The 14,994-nt window shown below is 36.6% G+C and overlaps 2 protein-coding genes across 2 annotated transcripts; one reads left to right on the top strand and one right to left on the bottom strand.

The window, feature by feature from the left end:
- Positions 1–394: 394 nt before the first annotated feature.
- LOC125191078 (polyadenylate-binding protein 1) lies at positions 395–9,020 on the top strand. Its single transcript, XM_048088539.2, has 6 exons — positions 395–619; positions 739–841; positions 6,927–6,997; positions 7,890–8,081; positions 8,167–8,291; positions 8,661–9,020. Exons 1-6 carry the CDS (start codon positions 464–466, stop codon positions 8,704–8,706), a joined length of 693 nt encoding a protein of 230 aa, XP_047944496.1. The 5' UTR covers positions 395–463; the 3' UTR covers positions 8,707–9,020.
- Positions 9,021–11,412: 2,392 nt separating this feature from the next.
- LOC125189088 (uncharacterized) lies at positions 11,413–14,754 on the bottom strand. The gene is made up of 2 exons (XM_048086283.2): positions 13,439–14,754; positions 11,413–11,877 (listed from the first exon to the last, which is right to left on the bottom strand). Exons 1-2 carry the CDS (start codon positions 14,623–14,625, stop codon positions 11,763–11,765), a joined length of 1,302 nt encoding a protein of 433 aa, XP_047942240.1. The 5' UTR covers positions 14,626–14,754; the 3' UTR covers positions 11,413–11,762.
- Between the last annotated feature and the right edge of the window lie 240 nt (positions 14,755–14,994).

Below are 14,994 nucleotides of genomic sequence, written 5' to 3'. Positions count from 1 at the left end.
ATGTTTGCTAATTTCTTATCCCATCATGCTTACATGGCCAAATAGACATCCATGTGCGGGAAATTTTACCTAAAAAGGCTTAGTATTTGACATTTGTATGATAGATTTGGTGTTTTTTTTGCATTTGTTAATAATTTTTCTTATGCTTTTGCTTGTTTCTTTTTACAATAAAAGATCGTTAATACACTATATATTCTATATATAAGGCTTAATATTTAACTTTTGCATGATAAATTATGTGTTTTTTTGCCTTGACTAATAGTTTTGTGTCATGTCTTCTCACTGGCTAAAAGAAATAATTAAAACTTTAATTTTCTATTAAAACGGAATAAAATATTCTTCTCTAAATCCGATTGAATCCAAACCCAGGACCTAAAATTTTTGTTCCGTATGCGCACATATATATATATATATACACACAGTGTATCTCATTCTTAGACCTACTCGCATTTGCTAGAGAGAGATGGAGCATCAGCAGCACGAGCAAGACGACGACGTTTACGGCGGCGACCTGCCCGACGAGGATTACATGGAGTCCGAATTTGACCCTTCTGCCGACGCCGACGCTGATGCCGAACCCGACCCTGATGCTGAAGCCGCCTCTGAATCCAAAACGCAGGTATTGGGCGCCACTTGTTTAATTGACGGTTATGCTTAGGGTTTACTTAATTATTGGTTTTGGAATTCAAGGAGTTGGATTTTTGTGTATGATATTGTCGATGCTTTACAATTCTGTAGGAGTTGGAGAGCATGAAGAAGCGGCTGCAGGAGATTGAGGAAGAAGCAGGCGCACTTCGCGAAATGCAAGCCAAGGTTGAGAAGGAGATGGGGGCGAATCAAGGTATTGTCGAAATTCGCTTACATTTTAAATTTTTTTATACTTTAGAGTTACAATCTGGGATCTATAGCTTTTAGGTAGTTTTTTGTATATAGCAATGCATAGTTTAAACGTTTCATGGTGAAGATATTGGAACTGCCTATAATTCATTTTTACCCTAACCCCCAATATTCAGTAAAGTAAAATGCACAGCAACCTTAGTCTAGGAGAAAAGGCTTATGATGCTGTCTTGAATTGTTTGAAGCTCCGGACCTTGATATGATTGGAAGTTGAAGAAGGATATACTTTTTCATGTGCTTTAAAGGCAAGGAACTAGGGTGGACCCTTAAACGAAACCTAAATGGTCAAATTTTCATATATGTTTGGCCTAGCTTACAGTCTACTTGCATGATTTCTAATCTCCAATACATGGATCGGGATCTATAAGGGGAACATATATACCATTAATCTGAACCAAACGGGACCAATATTTTTGGGTAGAAAATACATGAACTGGAAAACAGATCCATAGTTTTGTACTTAACTTCACTAATTCAATAGCCCATACTCAGTACAAAGAGTAAATATATAGATTTTACTAAGATAAAAACCATTGGAATTCAGTGTTGCATAAATTGTATATTTTTTAAAAAATTTGCACACCTAACTGAATTAAGAGATTCCCTGTTGTACCAAATATCAGAGCAATATTGCTTGGATGTTACTAAAGTTGTAGTTAGAAAACAAAAGGATAGATTCCTGATTACTTGTGGCCTATCCTTTCTGATTTATATTCTTTAGCTGGCCTATCTGTTCATTCTACCTGTGCTTGTAAGACATTCTACTCAATGTTGTAATCTTCCTAAGGCATAACTGAGGCATTTATAAGGCGAGGTGGTTTGAGGCTTATGCCTTAGACTCATTGTCTCCCCCTTGTTTTGCTCTTCCCTAAGGGGTTGCTTTGATACAAGATCATAATGCCCATAGGAATGTCCATGAATTTTATCATCATCTTGATTAATTAACTTTTAGGTATAAAGCATTTCTATTACATCATGTTGTTTGTAAGAGCTCCCATCCTTCCACCAAATAGTCTGTTTTTTTTTTCATGGATACTCGGGTAAATACCCTTGGATTCATTGTTTGCATACTGGCTTCATATAATTCAAAAAACACTAGTTTTTTGGGCCCAAAAAATAGACCCAGAAACCATTTAATAGCCTAAAATTTCTTCTTGTGACTCGGCATCTTAGCGGACCGAGGCGTGTGCCAGTCCGGCAAGGTGTTAGACTCAAACCCATCCAGCAAGGCATGTGCTTTGAGGCATTTTCTGGCCATCTTGAGGCGTATGGCTCAATCGCTTTCAACTTTGTTGAATGTTTTTGGCCTGCCTCTAAGACATCATAAATCGGGGCGCAATAACAGTTACATAAGAATTTGAATCAAATCTGGAAGAATTTGAGCCAAATCAGGAAGAATTTGAGTCTAAAGGAAAACTGAAGTGAATATGCCTTGTATTTACTGTGGATGTGTTATTGAAGTAAAATGAAGGGAGAAGAACAAATAAATTATTTGTATAGATGTGGCGCTGGTTTTTGGAGCAATGGCAGTTCAGTGAGATACGATTTAAGGGAGGAAATATGACAGATGTCAACATTTATTGTGTTTAAGTTATTTTAGGAAAAAAATATTTTAGGTTTTAGGGATTTAAAAGGCCTCGCCCGCCTATTTTAGGGTTTCAGTATTTGAAAAGTCACAGCCACCCCACCTGCACCGCAGACGCCTCTCCCGCGCCCCTTTCATCTCGTTCTCCCCCTGAGGCAATTCCGTTCGGCCAGCGCCCCTAGCACACTTTTAACAACACAGGATGTCAGTTAGAAGTCGGACTTTGACAAAATCCTATCCTTTTTATGGTAGGTGAATCTCACATCGATTGATTGCCCATCAAAAACTGGATATGATTGTTCATTATGCGAAGTTTATGCAATTTGATTTCAAAGTTAATTATTTCAGCAATGCCATTATGTCTTCACCTTTCTTCACAGCTGTAGTGCAATATTTCTTTCTTTTTCTCTTAAGTAAGAAGTGTGAATGAAAGCTTTTGTTCCTCTTCCTCTCACTTTAAGCACTTATGTTATGTACCAGTCACATATAGTCCTTTTATACCATGCGTGTGGTGTCTTTTCTTCCCTTTATGAAATTTTTCATGCTCTCGGTCATCCATAAGCAATTTAATACAGTAAAAGGAAATTTCAAATCAAGCCTAAGAGGACTTACTTTCTCACCAATTAATATACTCATTTCTTTGTAAGACACTATTTCTTTATTCGGAAGGGCAAACGGTCATGAAGGGTCTTTATGGTATGCATTCTTGGTGCAGAAGTATGCTCTTCCTACATCTTTAGCATATTCCAGATTTTCAACTTTCTTAATAACCTTATTTTTCTGATTAGATCCGATTGTGCCTAAGTTACTTTTCCTATGCATATCCAGTTATAGTAGGGGCATACCCAGTTATAGTAGGGAAATTAGGTTTGGGACGGAATTTTGATGCAGCTCAGCTAGTAAAGTATATTTCTTGATATATATAAATTGATAAATTTATAGTGATAAATTTAATAATCTGTGTATTTTTGTTGATGAATTTTGGATGCTAGCCAAGTCTAAGTTAATATTTAGCAGCTAAAGTTTCATGTGAAGCTGGACACATTTTCTATTGCTTAAATATTCTTACTGTATTTAGCAGCTAAACGTTAATATCTCTGTGAAACAATTAGACCTACACTATTTTCATTCCGTGTGCCTAATTTGTCCCCAAATACAAATTGATCATAATCAATTAAAAGAAAAGTAGAGGCTATTACCTGGTTGGTTGATCACTTTGCTCTTATATTCTGACTAAACCTTTATTATGTAGTTACTTTGGAAGTTTAAGCAATGAAAAGTTTAAACCTTTCCTGGTGAAGATATTGGAACTGCCTATGATTCATTTTCACCCTAACCCCTAATATTCATAAGTAAAATGCACACCAACCTTAGTCTAGGAGAAAAGGCTCAGGATGCTGTCTTGAAATGTTTGAAGCTCCAAACCTTGATATGATCAGAACTCGGAAGTTGAAATGGAATATATGTTTTCATCTAGGGTGGAACCATAGACGAAACCTAAATGGTCAAGTTTTCATATTTGTTTGGCCTGGCTTTCAGTCTACTTGCATGACTTCTGATCTCCAATACATGAATTGGGATCTGTAGGAAGAATATGTACACCATTAATCTGAGCCAAACAGGAACAAGATTTTGAGTAGGAAATGCATGAACCAGAAAACAGATCCTTAGTTTTGTACTTGACTTCACTAATCCAATAGCCCATTACTTAGTACAAAGAGTAAATATAAAGATTTTACTAAGATCAAAACCATTGTAATTCAGTGTTGCATAAATATATTTTTTAAAGTTTGCAGACCTAACTAAATTAAGAAATTTCCTGTTGTTCTACTGTAGGATGTTGATAAAACTGTAGTTAGAAAACAAACGGATAGGTTCTTGATTACTTGAGGCCTATCCTTTCTGATTTATATTCTTTAGCCTGCCTCTCTGTTCATTCTACCTGTGCGTGTAAGACATTCTACACAATATTGTTATCTTCCTAATGCGTAACTGAAGCATTTCCAAGGCGAGGCGGTTTGAGGCGTATGCCTCAGATTCATTGTCTCTCCCTTGTTTTGATCATCCCTAAGTGGTTGCTGTGTAACAAGAGCATAATATGCCCATGGATTTAACTTTCAACTTGGTTAATTAATTTCAAAAAAAAAAAAACATTCCTATAACATGTTGTAAGAGCTCGCATCCTTCCACCAAATAGTCTGTATTTTTCTTGGATACTCGAATTTAAATACCCTTGGATTGATGGATTCATTGTTTGCTTACTTGCTTCATATAATTCAGTAAACAATAGTTTTTGCGCCCAAAAAATAGGCCCAGAAACCATATAATAGCCTAAAATTTCTTCTTGCTACTTGGCGCTCGAGGCGTATGGCAGTCTATGATGGTGTTAGACTCAAACCCACCCAGCAAGGCTCGAGATTCGAGGCATTTTCTGGCCTCCTTGAGGCGTATGGCTCAACTGCTTTCAACTTTATTGAATGTTTTTGGCATGCTTTTAAAACTTAAGCAGTGTTGTTAGGAGCGCGGAGCGCACCGAGGTTATTAGGTAAAAATCTGGGGCACGGGGCAGTAATAGGTAAATAAGAATTTGAATCAAATAAGGAAAAAAATTTGAGTGGATGAATCAGGAAGAATTTGAGTTTGAAGAAAATCTGAAGTGTATATACAATGTATTTAGAGAACTGTGGATGTGTTATTGAAGTAATATGAAGCGAGAAGAATATATAAATTATTTGTATAGATGTGGAGTTGGTTTTTGAGCAATGGCAGTTCAGTGAGATAAGATTAAGGCATGAAGTCTGACAGATTTCAACATATATTGTGTTCAAGTTATTTCAAGAAAAAAAATGTTTTAGGGTTCAGGAATTTGGAAGGGTCATAGCCGCCTATTTTAGGTTGTCAGCATTTGAAAAGTCACAGCCGGTCCACCTTAGCCCCAAGTGTCTCACCTGCGCCCCAGGCGCGCGCCCCCTGCATCCCACTCGCCCCATCCACCCTGGGGTGATTCGAGCCTCACCCGGGGCATACTTTTAGCAACACTGGACTACGTCAGACTTTGACCTATCCTTTATTTGGTAGGTGAACCTCACATTGATTGATTGCGCATCAAAATCTGGATAGGATTTTTCATTTTGTGAAGTTCATGCAATTTGATTACAAAGTTGATTATTTAAGCAATGCCATTATGTCTTTACCTTTTCTTCACAGCCGCAGTGCAATATTTCTTTTCCCTTTTTAGTAAGTAAGAACTGTGAATGCAAGCTTCTGTTCCTCCCTCTTAAACCACTTTTCTTATGTACCTGTCACATATAGTCCTTTCATACCATTCACGTCTCGTGTCTTTTTTCTTCCCTTTTGAAAATTTTCACGTTCTCGGTCATCCATAAGCAATCTAATACAGTACAGGGAAATTTCGAATCAAGCTTAAGAGGGCTTACTTCCTCACGACTTAATATTCTCATTGCTCTGTAAGACACTATTCCTGTATTCGGAAGGGCAAACAGTCATGAAGGGTCTTATTGGTATTCATTCATGGTGCAGCACAAGTATGCTCTACCTACATCTTTAGTAAATTCCTGATTTTCCTTTTATCAAGTTATTATGTGGAGTTGTATTTTTATTTCTCCAATTGCTTTATCACCTCCTCAACTTTCCCAGTAACCCTATGTTCTGATTAGATCCAAAGAGCGAAATTGTGCCTATGTTACTTTTCCTATGCATAACCACATATAGTCGACATATTAGGAGTAGGATGGAATTTTGATGCAGTTCAGCTAGAAAAGTTTATTTATTAGTACTATATAGGAGTAGTAATTGATAAATTTTCACTAAAGAATCAATGAATATTCCTTGCCTTTTTAATGTTGATGGTAATGCTATATTTTGTTCATCCCAGGTTTCATAACTTTTACTTTGTGTATTTTCTCGCTCCTATATAGTGATATAGGGATAAATTAATAATGCAGTCAGTTACTGCTCTTTGGAAATTGTTGGGTTTCTGCATTTTTTGAAGAAAAAGTTGATATGTTTATTTTTGTTGATGAATTTTAGATGCTAGCCAAGTCTTAGTATTTAGCAGATAATATTTCATGTGAAGCTGGATTCATTTGCTATTGCTTAAATTTCTTGCTGTACTCAAAGTGTTAATATCTTTCTGAAACAATTGGACCTACACTATTTCTTTCCGTGTACCTAATTTGTCCCCAAATACAAATAGATCATAATCAATAAAAAGAAAAGTTAGTTGGCTATTGCCTGGCTGGGTTGATCACTTTACTCTAATACTATGATTAAGTTTATATTTAGAGGCAACCACATGTTGCTCGTGGGAAGAAGGTAGATGAAAGAAAAATCGTAATCTTAATATTGTGAATGCTCGACTAATTTGCTGAAGATCTGCTTGGAATTTTTAACTAAATACACTTTTTCTTCTTTTGGGCTTTAGAAGAAGGTGGTTCATCCGTTAGCCAGGCTGAAAAGGAAGAGGTGGATGCTCGATCCATATATGTTGGTAATGTAAGTTTCTCGGTCCATTTTCTGTCTCTCATTTATTAGTGGTCTAGCTTGCTATAAATTTTATGTTCGTTATTTTGCTTTGTGCAATGCCACAAGTTTGCAGGAAAGAAGAATGGCACTCCTGTTGTAATATATATCACACATATTGTTGTGACTTAATATGTCATATCTTGTACCGAAATATGTAATGCATTAAATTATCACTCTGTTTGGTGGGTTAGATATATCTCCTATAGTTCTGAGCTCAAGTATGTAGTCTGATATCTACAATACATAGTTTCAATATGATTTACAGGTTTATTCTTTGAGCTAGTTCTGTACTTCTATATTTTGTTGAATGTTGATGTATCATTATATTTATCTTCTATAGCCTAGATGCTTTCTATACACCTCAGATCAGTTTTGTGACTAATGCATGTGTCAAACTAATGCGTAGATATGTAGGATCTCCATACTTTCATAATTTGTAACTAAGAACTATATATGTGAACTGAGTGCCTTTGGGCTTGTAAGTATTTCCATGACCTAAATGCTAAAAAGATAATTTTATGCTATGGCCTGAATCAAACTCTGTTGTTTGTGCTAAAGAGTTGCATACAAGTTTATTGCCTGATTATCAGATGTTTAATGCCTGTATGTTTGTAATTTTATCTATGGGTTTAGTAGGTGATTGGTGTTGTAGTTAATTGCATGATTGCTGTTGTCATATCTATTTGCTGCCTTATTCGAACAGGAAAATGTTAATTACATCTACTATGCTACCCATATATTTGATTTTGAAAGTGTGCTTTTGCTGTATGTTGTTTGTTACTTAGTTTATATCCTAATTGCAAGCATATTATGTATCTGCTTGGCTTAATTGAGCTTTATTTCGTTTTTTCTCCAAATACAGGTTGACTATGCCTGCACGCCAGAGGAAGTTCAGCAGCATTTTCAGTCTTGTGGGACAGTAAACCGGGTCACTATACTGACAGATAAGTTTGGCCAACCCAAAGGTTTTGCATATGTAGAGTTTGTAGAGGTTGAGGCTATTCAAAATGCTGTGCTGCTAAATGAATCTGAGCTGCATGGCCGCCAACTGAAGGTTCTTGTACTTACCTTGGTCTGTGGTCAAAGTTTTGGGGAATGTATGCTAATCACTTCAAATCATGTGTATTGTTGTTTAACAGGTCTCTGCTAAGAGAACTAATATTCCTGGAATGAAACAATATCGGGGAAGGCGTCCAAATCCATATTTTGGTTCAAGAAGGCCTTTCATGCCTGGTCCTCCTGTCTATCCTCCTTTTAGTTATGGGTGAGCAAACCAAATGCCCGTGTTTTGGCTGAGCAAGGATAGTCATAAATTGCATTCAATGTTTTCATTCGCCCTTTGTGCCTCTGGCAGCCCAAATATAATTTGCAGAGTTCTGCTGGAAAAGAATTTCTTACCGCATTAAATGTGTATAAACACTTGTTAATTTCAACTTTCCCATGTGCATAAAAAATTGTTAAAAACCAGACAATCACAATGTATTTATCTTACCACTATGGAATGAGTGCTTTTACCTAAAACTAACTACAATCTCATCTGTTTTGCCACTCTATCACAGTAATGCAACCATTGGCTTTGTATCACATTAGATGAATATTCCTTCATGCCTAATCTTAATACTTGCATGTGCAGGAGGGTTCCAAGATTCAGGCGCCCAATGCGCTACAGGCCGTATTGATGAAGATTTTTCAGCAGCCTACCGTGCGGTTGAGGAATAACTTGGGTTCAAGCAACTCCTCCATTAAATTGTATCTTCATATGATATACTTATCCAGATAGCTATATGTGGTTAATGGCTAGTTATTCAAACTTCTTGTAACTTTTTATTGTAACTTGAGTTAATTTATGACTGCTTATAGGCAAAGGAAGAGAGAAAAGCTGATAGCTTAGGGTCTTCTTATAGTCTATGGTTTTCTAAGAACCTCACATGTTGGTGTGCACTGTAGCCAACTGTTCAGTGATTACATCTATGCTAGCTGGATATTTGTGACATTATAATTCTCTATCTCATACTGCATGCATTAATGTTGATGCCATTTGGAGATTTTAGTTCGGAAATGAGAAATATCTCTAGAATCATGACTAGCTGCAACACAAGGTGGGTGTTGACTATAACTGGTTAATCATTTTAGTTGTCCGACATTACGAGTTTGGTTCACTTTTACCATAAATGATAGATAGATCTCACTTTGTACTAACTTATTTCACTCATATTCTACTATTATAAAACTAATACCTCATCCGTTCTCTAAAATATAAATTCTTTCTTTATGGGTAGGTCTCCTAAAAATAGAAACTTTCATTTTTAGGAAATTTCATTCTCTCAAATGAGGTGGAACCAATTTTCCACTAATATATATTTTTTTCTATATCTCTCTTATTTTACCATTTTGCATTAAAATTTGTGTCGTTTCAAATGTTTCTATTTTTAGGGGCGGAGAGAGAATATAAAAATGAGTTTCATATTTCATTAACTTTTTTCCACGCACTTTTCCTTATATTTCTTAAAACTTGTGTTGAAGTCAACTGAAATTCCTAATAGCAGGCGGAGGGAGTATTGTTTTATGAAAATGGGAATCCGAGCTGCCATTTTTAATGCCCGCTGAGTAAACTCACGTTCCTATGAAATGGGTGGCTAAGCCACACTATTAAAATGCATTAGTGAGATGACTATGTTCTTGTACGGAAATTGGGATGTAGAAGGTTTTTAGCAGGCTCACTACTACTCCCTCCGTCTATGAATAGGAGTCTCATTTTTCATTTTAGCTCATTCGAGAATAGAAGTCCAGGTTCATTTTTACTACAAAATGGTAGTAGGATCTCATATTCCACTAATTCATTCCACTCACATTTCATTTGAAACTAATATATACAAGTGGACCAATATTAACTAAACTTTTTCACTCATTTTCGTTAACATTCCCTAAAACCTACGCCGTTAAGAAATGAGAATTCTAATGACGGCCGGAGGGAGTGCAACCTTATTGGATGAAATTGTTGAGATGGTTCAAGAAACTCTTCTTGATACTGATGGAGTCTGCAACCATAGAGGCATTAGCTTATGATAGTGTGAAGCCAAAAATATTGCATTTCACTGAAGATATGGATGATGTGAAAAACATAAACTAGTGTGAGTATCTGTTGTCAATGCTATCTAAAACACATATAAGTTGGTTGAAGCACACAACAAGCGTTTTCAGTGGGCCTTTGCATTTTATGATTGTAAGTACTATTTTAATGCATGATGTTGTTATTTATAATATGGGGTATTGACATTGTTCTAACAGTTTTAATTATTTTTCTTTGTGCAGTTATTCTATGTGGACCGTGTTGTCCATTGCAAAAGAACTGTTGTACTCAATATCCAACCATGATGGGTTAGACTTATGCACTACCAAGAAAAAGACAAGATGAAGAATTAAAGGCCAGTGAACTTGGCATGAGATTTCCAGTGCCACAATTTGAAGTACCCATGTGTATAAGAAGTGAACCACACCAAGAAAATGTTGGTAAGGTGAATAATATTAAGAAACAAAAAGATAATGGTGAAGGAACACAAAGCCCTAAAGTGAAGTTTGTTAATAATATTATGAATGCTGTGAAAATGTTGGTAGATCCTACTACAAATCTGATAAATTTATTGAAGCAAACATCAACTGAAAAACTAAAGCAAGGCTGTTTCAAAATAATTTGTGATATAGTAAGAAAAATAACTGGGAAAGATAATCAAGAACTTGATGCTATCGTGGATCATATTTCATCTTTATCACAGTCAATGACAAGGACTAGAATGACGCATTGGAATCCTTACTGAAAGCAACACAAGAACGGAGTTGCTAGACAACAAAAATGAATTTCCAAGCTTCAGTCTAGGTTTATCTAATAGTGAAGTAAGTCAACTTTTCATTAAGTGCTATTAGGTTCATATCGTAACTGTCATTTAAATTATTGGTTTGGTTTGTATAAAATTATCAGGAAGAAAATGATCCTGAAATTTATAGTCAAGGACATGAGTCTATACCTCATGGTAATGACTGTGTGAGCATTATGATAAAAAGTGTTGGTAATGTAAATCTGGAAAATGTTAAAACACTATTTGCATTTATATTGAAAAGCAAATATAGATTTTTTATAAATTTAAATAAATTACTAGTAATATTATATTCTTGTGATTATATTTATGTTATACATAGATATCTTAATAATTAAAGGAGTATAATTTATTATTCCATATTAGTATACTCCCTCCGTCCCACAAGAATATACACTTTCCTTTTTAGTCCGTCCAAAAAGAATATGTATTTTCTATTTTTGAAACTATTTTCTCTTTAATGAGGAGGGAGTATTAGCTAGTGAAAATAAAATAGTTAATGAGATAGCAAAATATTGTAAAACAATTAAATTTAATCAAACAGTTAGCTGGTTTGCATGATTATGCCTGCGATTGGCAACATAGCAGCTCCAAAAATAGTCAGATCAATGCCACAAGTATGGAGCCAGTAAAGGAAGTCGAGGTACAGGCGATTCAAAGTACAACACTAATATATAGGTAAACCTAAACCATAATGAGCATAAGTTGTCAAAAGGTGCACTCCAAAAGGAACTTCGCAGGAGACTTCTTCACTACTAATGTATGCAGAAGAAATGCATACATATTCTGCATATATATTGGCTGCTTACTTGTGTCCCCCCCCAAATGTGGGATGCGATCTACATTTGTAGAACTTTTTGGTTTTATTTTGTCTCCCAATCCTTCATCTTTTTGCTTCCTTTAGGTTTCTCTATAGGTGCGTTCATTCCAGCCATTTTTTGATTGTACTTGGCCCGAAGAGGATCATTGTAGGTCCATCTGCATAATCAGCAAAGACAATAATTCAAGAATTTCTGCTATTCAGAGTCTCTCAGTACACTACTACTGTAATGACAAGTGAATTTAGGATGAGAAACATGACAACATCATTTTATACCTGATAGGATAATCTACATGAGTTAAACCAGCAGACACATCATAACTATCAGAATGTTATAGCAAAACATGATTTGGCTAATGATTGCTTCGCTTTAGTTAGCAAAAGCAACATAGTGCAGATACAATAACAATATAGCAAAAACATAGCATTGCTTCAAATATTCAGGATTAATAAAGATCCTCCACATATATAAAATGCACCAGCAATTAATGTCAGTCTAACTACACTTGCACCCTAGTCGGCCTAAGGACCAATAATGACCACATAAGTCCTCTAGAAGAAGCCAGAATATAGTGATGAACATTTAAAATAAACTGACAAAATGAAGATTCAACGAATCAATGGTTGAAAATAATTTCAAGGATGTGGATAATTCGAGGAAAAAATAGAAATGTAAGGTAAGAAACTTGAAGGGGAAACATGAAAATTTGTGATTTTGTGTCACTAGCAGACAGGAAATGTAGTACTATCCGATAGCATCTATAAGAGCAGCAAGAACTAACAATATAACACAGCACATTAAATGCCCAGAATCACCAATCTCAACTCTCCTAAACTCATTAATCCTCTAAAAATAAAATAAGAACACAGAGTCTCACTTGAGAAACAGCAGTTGCAGTTTTGTTTTGACTATTCTGGATAAGATACAGAGATTATAACCAAAAACAAATTGGATAAAGGACTACACATAGGTGCTATGATGGTCCTTCATGATAGAACAAGCATGTAAACCAAGAGTTTTGGAAGCTACGATTTAAAACAACAAAAGTCTGTCTCTATAACTAATGATACATAGACAAGCTACGATTTTGTATTTTGTACAGCAACTAGTAACATGAATTGTAGAGTAGACTCATCAAGTAGAAATCAGATGCACCTCAAAACTGACTTTCCAAAGACACCCATAGTAATACACATTGTGGCCATTATTATTGAGCATACAGTATCATATACACATCACAGTGATCACACAAAAATCTTGGTTGCTACTGCCAACTTCATGAAGTACCAGGAAGTTTCATCTATTTATAATATGATATTGAACTGTAGTATAAAGCAATTTATGCATAGTGGGCCTCTAGACTTGCATGTTTCAAGAATTATATACCAGCGAACTTATTAGGTTCTTTGAACTTTCATTGAGCTATCACCAATTCACCATATAGCAAAGTTGCAAACCATATAATCCCAGAATCAAATTTAACCCCCAACATGTTCGATTAGCGAATCCAATCAAATAAAACTGTGGTCAGCATGAACTTGGGAACTAAATAAAGAAAAACTACAATAGCTCATTTAGCAGAAAAAAGTTTCATATTAGTCACCCATCGTTCATATCACCACCACAAACATTTAGTTAGGTAACCATTTATATTGGGCACAAACACATTACAGAGATTCCAAACCCAACAAGAACTCAAGCATAGAACAAGTACTTACGGAGTATTCCAGTCAGTCGTATCCTCATTAACAAGATGAGTCCATTTCGTCCTCCCACTTCGGCCAAAGTGCTTAACCTGCATGACCTTCGGCAATATAGTCTTGTCCATCTTATCTTCTCCAGTGGGATCGGAGAAATCACGAGTGTAAATGGAATGAGCCCCAGCTGTTCCGGCATGATCATCAGCATTCGACTGGAAGAAAGCACCCTTATGGTAGTATTTCTGCATAAATCTCCACTTTTGCTTGGACTGTGACGTAGGTTTAGGATTCTTCCTCTCCCACTCTTTCCTCTCTTCCTCCGTCATGTTCCTGACCCTCTCAATCTCCTCTTTCTCCTTCACCATAGCATCCCTGTCCTCTCTATCCCTCTTAATCCTAGCAATCTCTCTCGCTTTCCAAGCCTCGTACTCCTCTGCCTCATTCACATCATCGTCGGTATCCACATCAGCAATATTGGCATCCAACTCCATGTTCCTCTGAACCTCAAGATCCTCCTTAATCTTCTCAACCACAATCTCCTTCGTCTCCCTCTTCCTTTCCTCAATCCTCCTCTTCGCTTCCTCCTCAAGCGCCCGCTCCTCTTCCTCCAGCCTCTCACGCTCCGCAATCGTATCCCTCTCCGACTTGGGAACAAAAACAGGCTTCACCATGGCAATGCCAGTGGTCTCTTCCTCCGAATCAGTCTCATACTCCGACTCCTCCTCCTCTTCCTCCTCGACCTCATCCTCCTCCTCCTCCGGCAGCAGCGCCGCCTCCTCCTGTTGCCTTAGCAGCAGCTTCTCCCTAATTTTCCTTCTCCTCTCCTCCAAGGCCTCATCGTCCTCCTCCTCAACATCCATCCCTTCCAGCCTCCTGCTCTCCTCCTCCACAGTCGAGACAATCTCCGCTTGCCTAATCCTCCTGTGATCCTCCCTAACCTCATCGCGATTATCAATCCGACTCTGAGCCAGACGGCGCAACCTAGGATCATCCTTCCGCGCAGCGTTGGAGGCGTCGTTAGAGGGGAAAGCTTTCTCGAGGGCAGCCGACCTCGCCATCCGGATATCGCCGCCTTCATCGTGGTCGTCCGCCCACTCCGGAGCTTTTCCCGGCCAATACCTTTTCACTTTGGTCTGCCCGATTTTACCCCTGAGCTTATCCCTAACCGCAATCACTGTATCGCTAACCCCCGCCGTCACCGACATGGCTACGGATTACTGAATCTCCTTGCTCAATGCTCCAATTTGAATTCTTATTTTCGTGTTCAGTCGAGAAAACCTAAACGAGAAATTGGGATTAATTAAGGAGTAGAATTAGAAATGAAGGAGCAATAGCTTGAAATAAAGGACAACAAATTAAGGCTGCAACTATTTATTCTTTTTATTTTAATATTTTATCGAATTAAATACTCACTACTTATTGCCTTTTTAAAAAAAAAAATACTAAACAAAAACACGTAATATGATCGTTCATTTTGTATTAAAGTATTTTAATTTATGAACAAATTTTGACAAGATTATAAATTAAAAAAACCTTATTAAAAAAATAAAGAAAAAAGAAAAGTTAAAGCTGCA

Source organism: Salvia hispanica, chromosome 5 (assembly GCF_029641045.1).
Source record: "Salvia hispanica isolate PSC_SH4W2 chromosome 5, Shi_PSC_v1, whole genome shotgun sequence".
NCBI classification, from domain to species: domain Eukaryota; kingdom Viridiplantae; phylum Streptophyta; class Magnoliopsida; order Lamiales; family Lamiaceae; genus Salvia; species Salvia hispanica.
Note: the sequence above shows the minus strand (reverse complement) of the source record. Positions and strands in the feature narration are given on the sequence as shown.

Coding starts and splice junctions, on each gene's coding strand:
- LOC125191078 (XM_048088539.2), top strand. CDS start 464: ATGGAGCATCAGCAGCACGAGCAAGACGACGACGTTTACGGCGGCGAC. Junction 842..6,926: donor GGAGATGGGGGCGAATCAAG/GTATTGTCGAAA, acceptor TTTGGGCTTTAG/AAGAAGGTGGTTCATCCGTT. Junction 8,292..8,660: donor TATCCTCCTTTTAGTTATGG/GTGAGCAAACCA, acceptor TTGCATGTGCAG/GAGGGTTCCAAGATTCAGGC.
- LOC125189088 (XM_048086283.2), bottom strand. CDS start 14,625: ATGTCGGTGACGGCGGGGGTTAGCGATACAGTGATTGCGGTTAGGGAT. Junction 11,878..13,438: donor ACGACTGACTGGAATACTCC/GTAAGTACTTGT, acceptor CTGATTATGCAG/ATGGACCTACAATGATCCTC.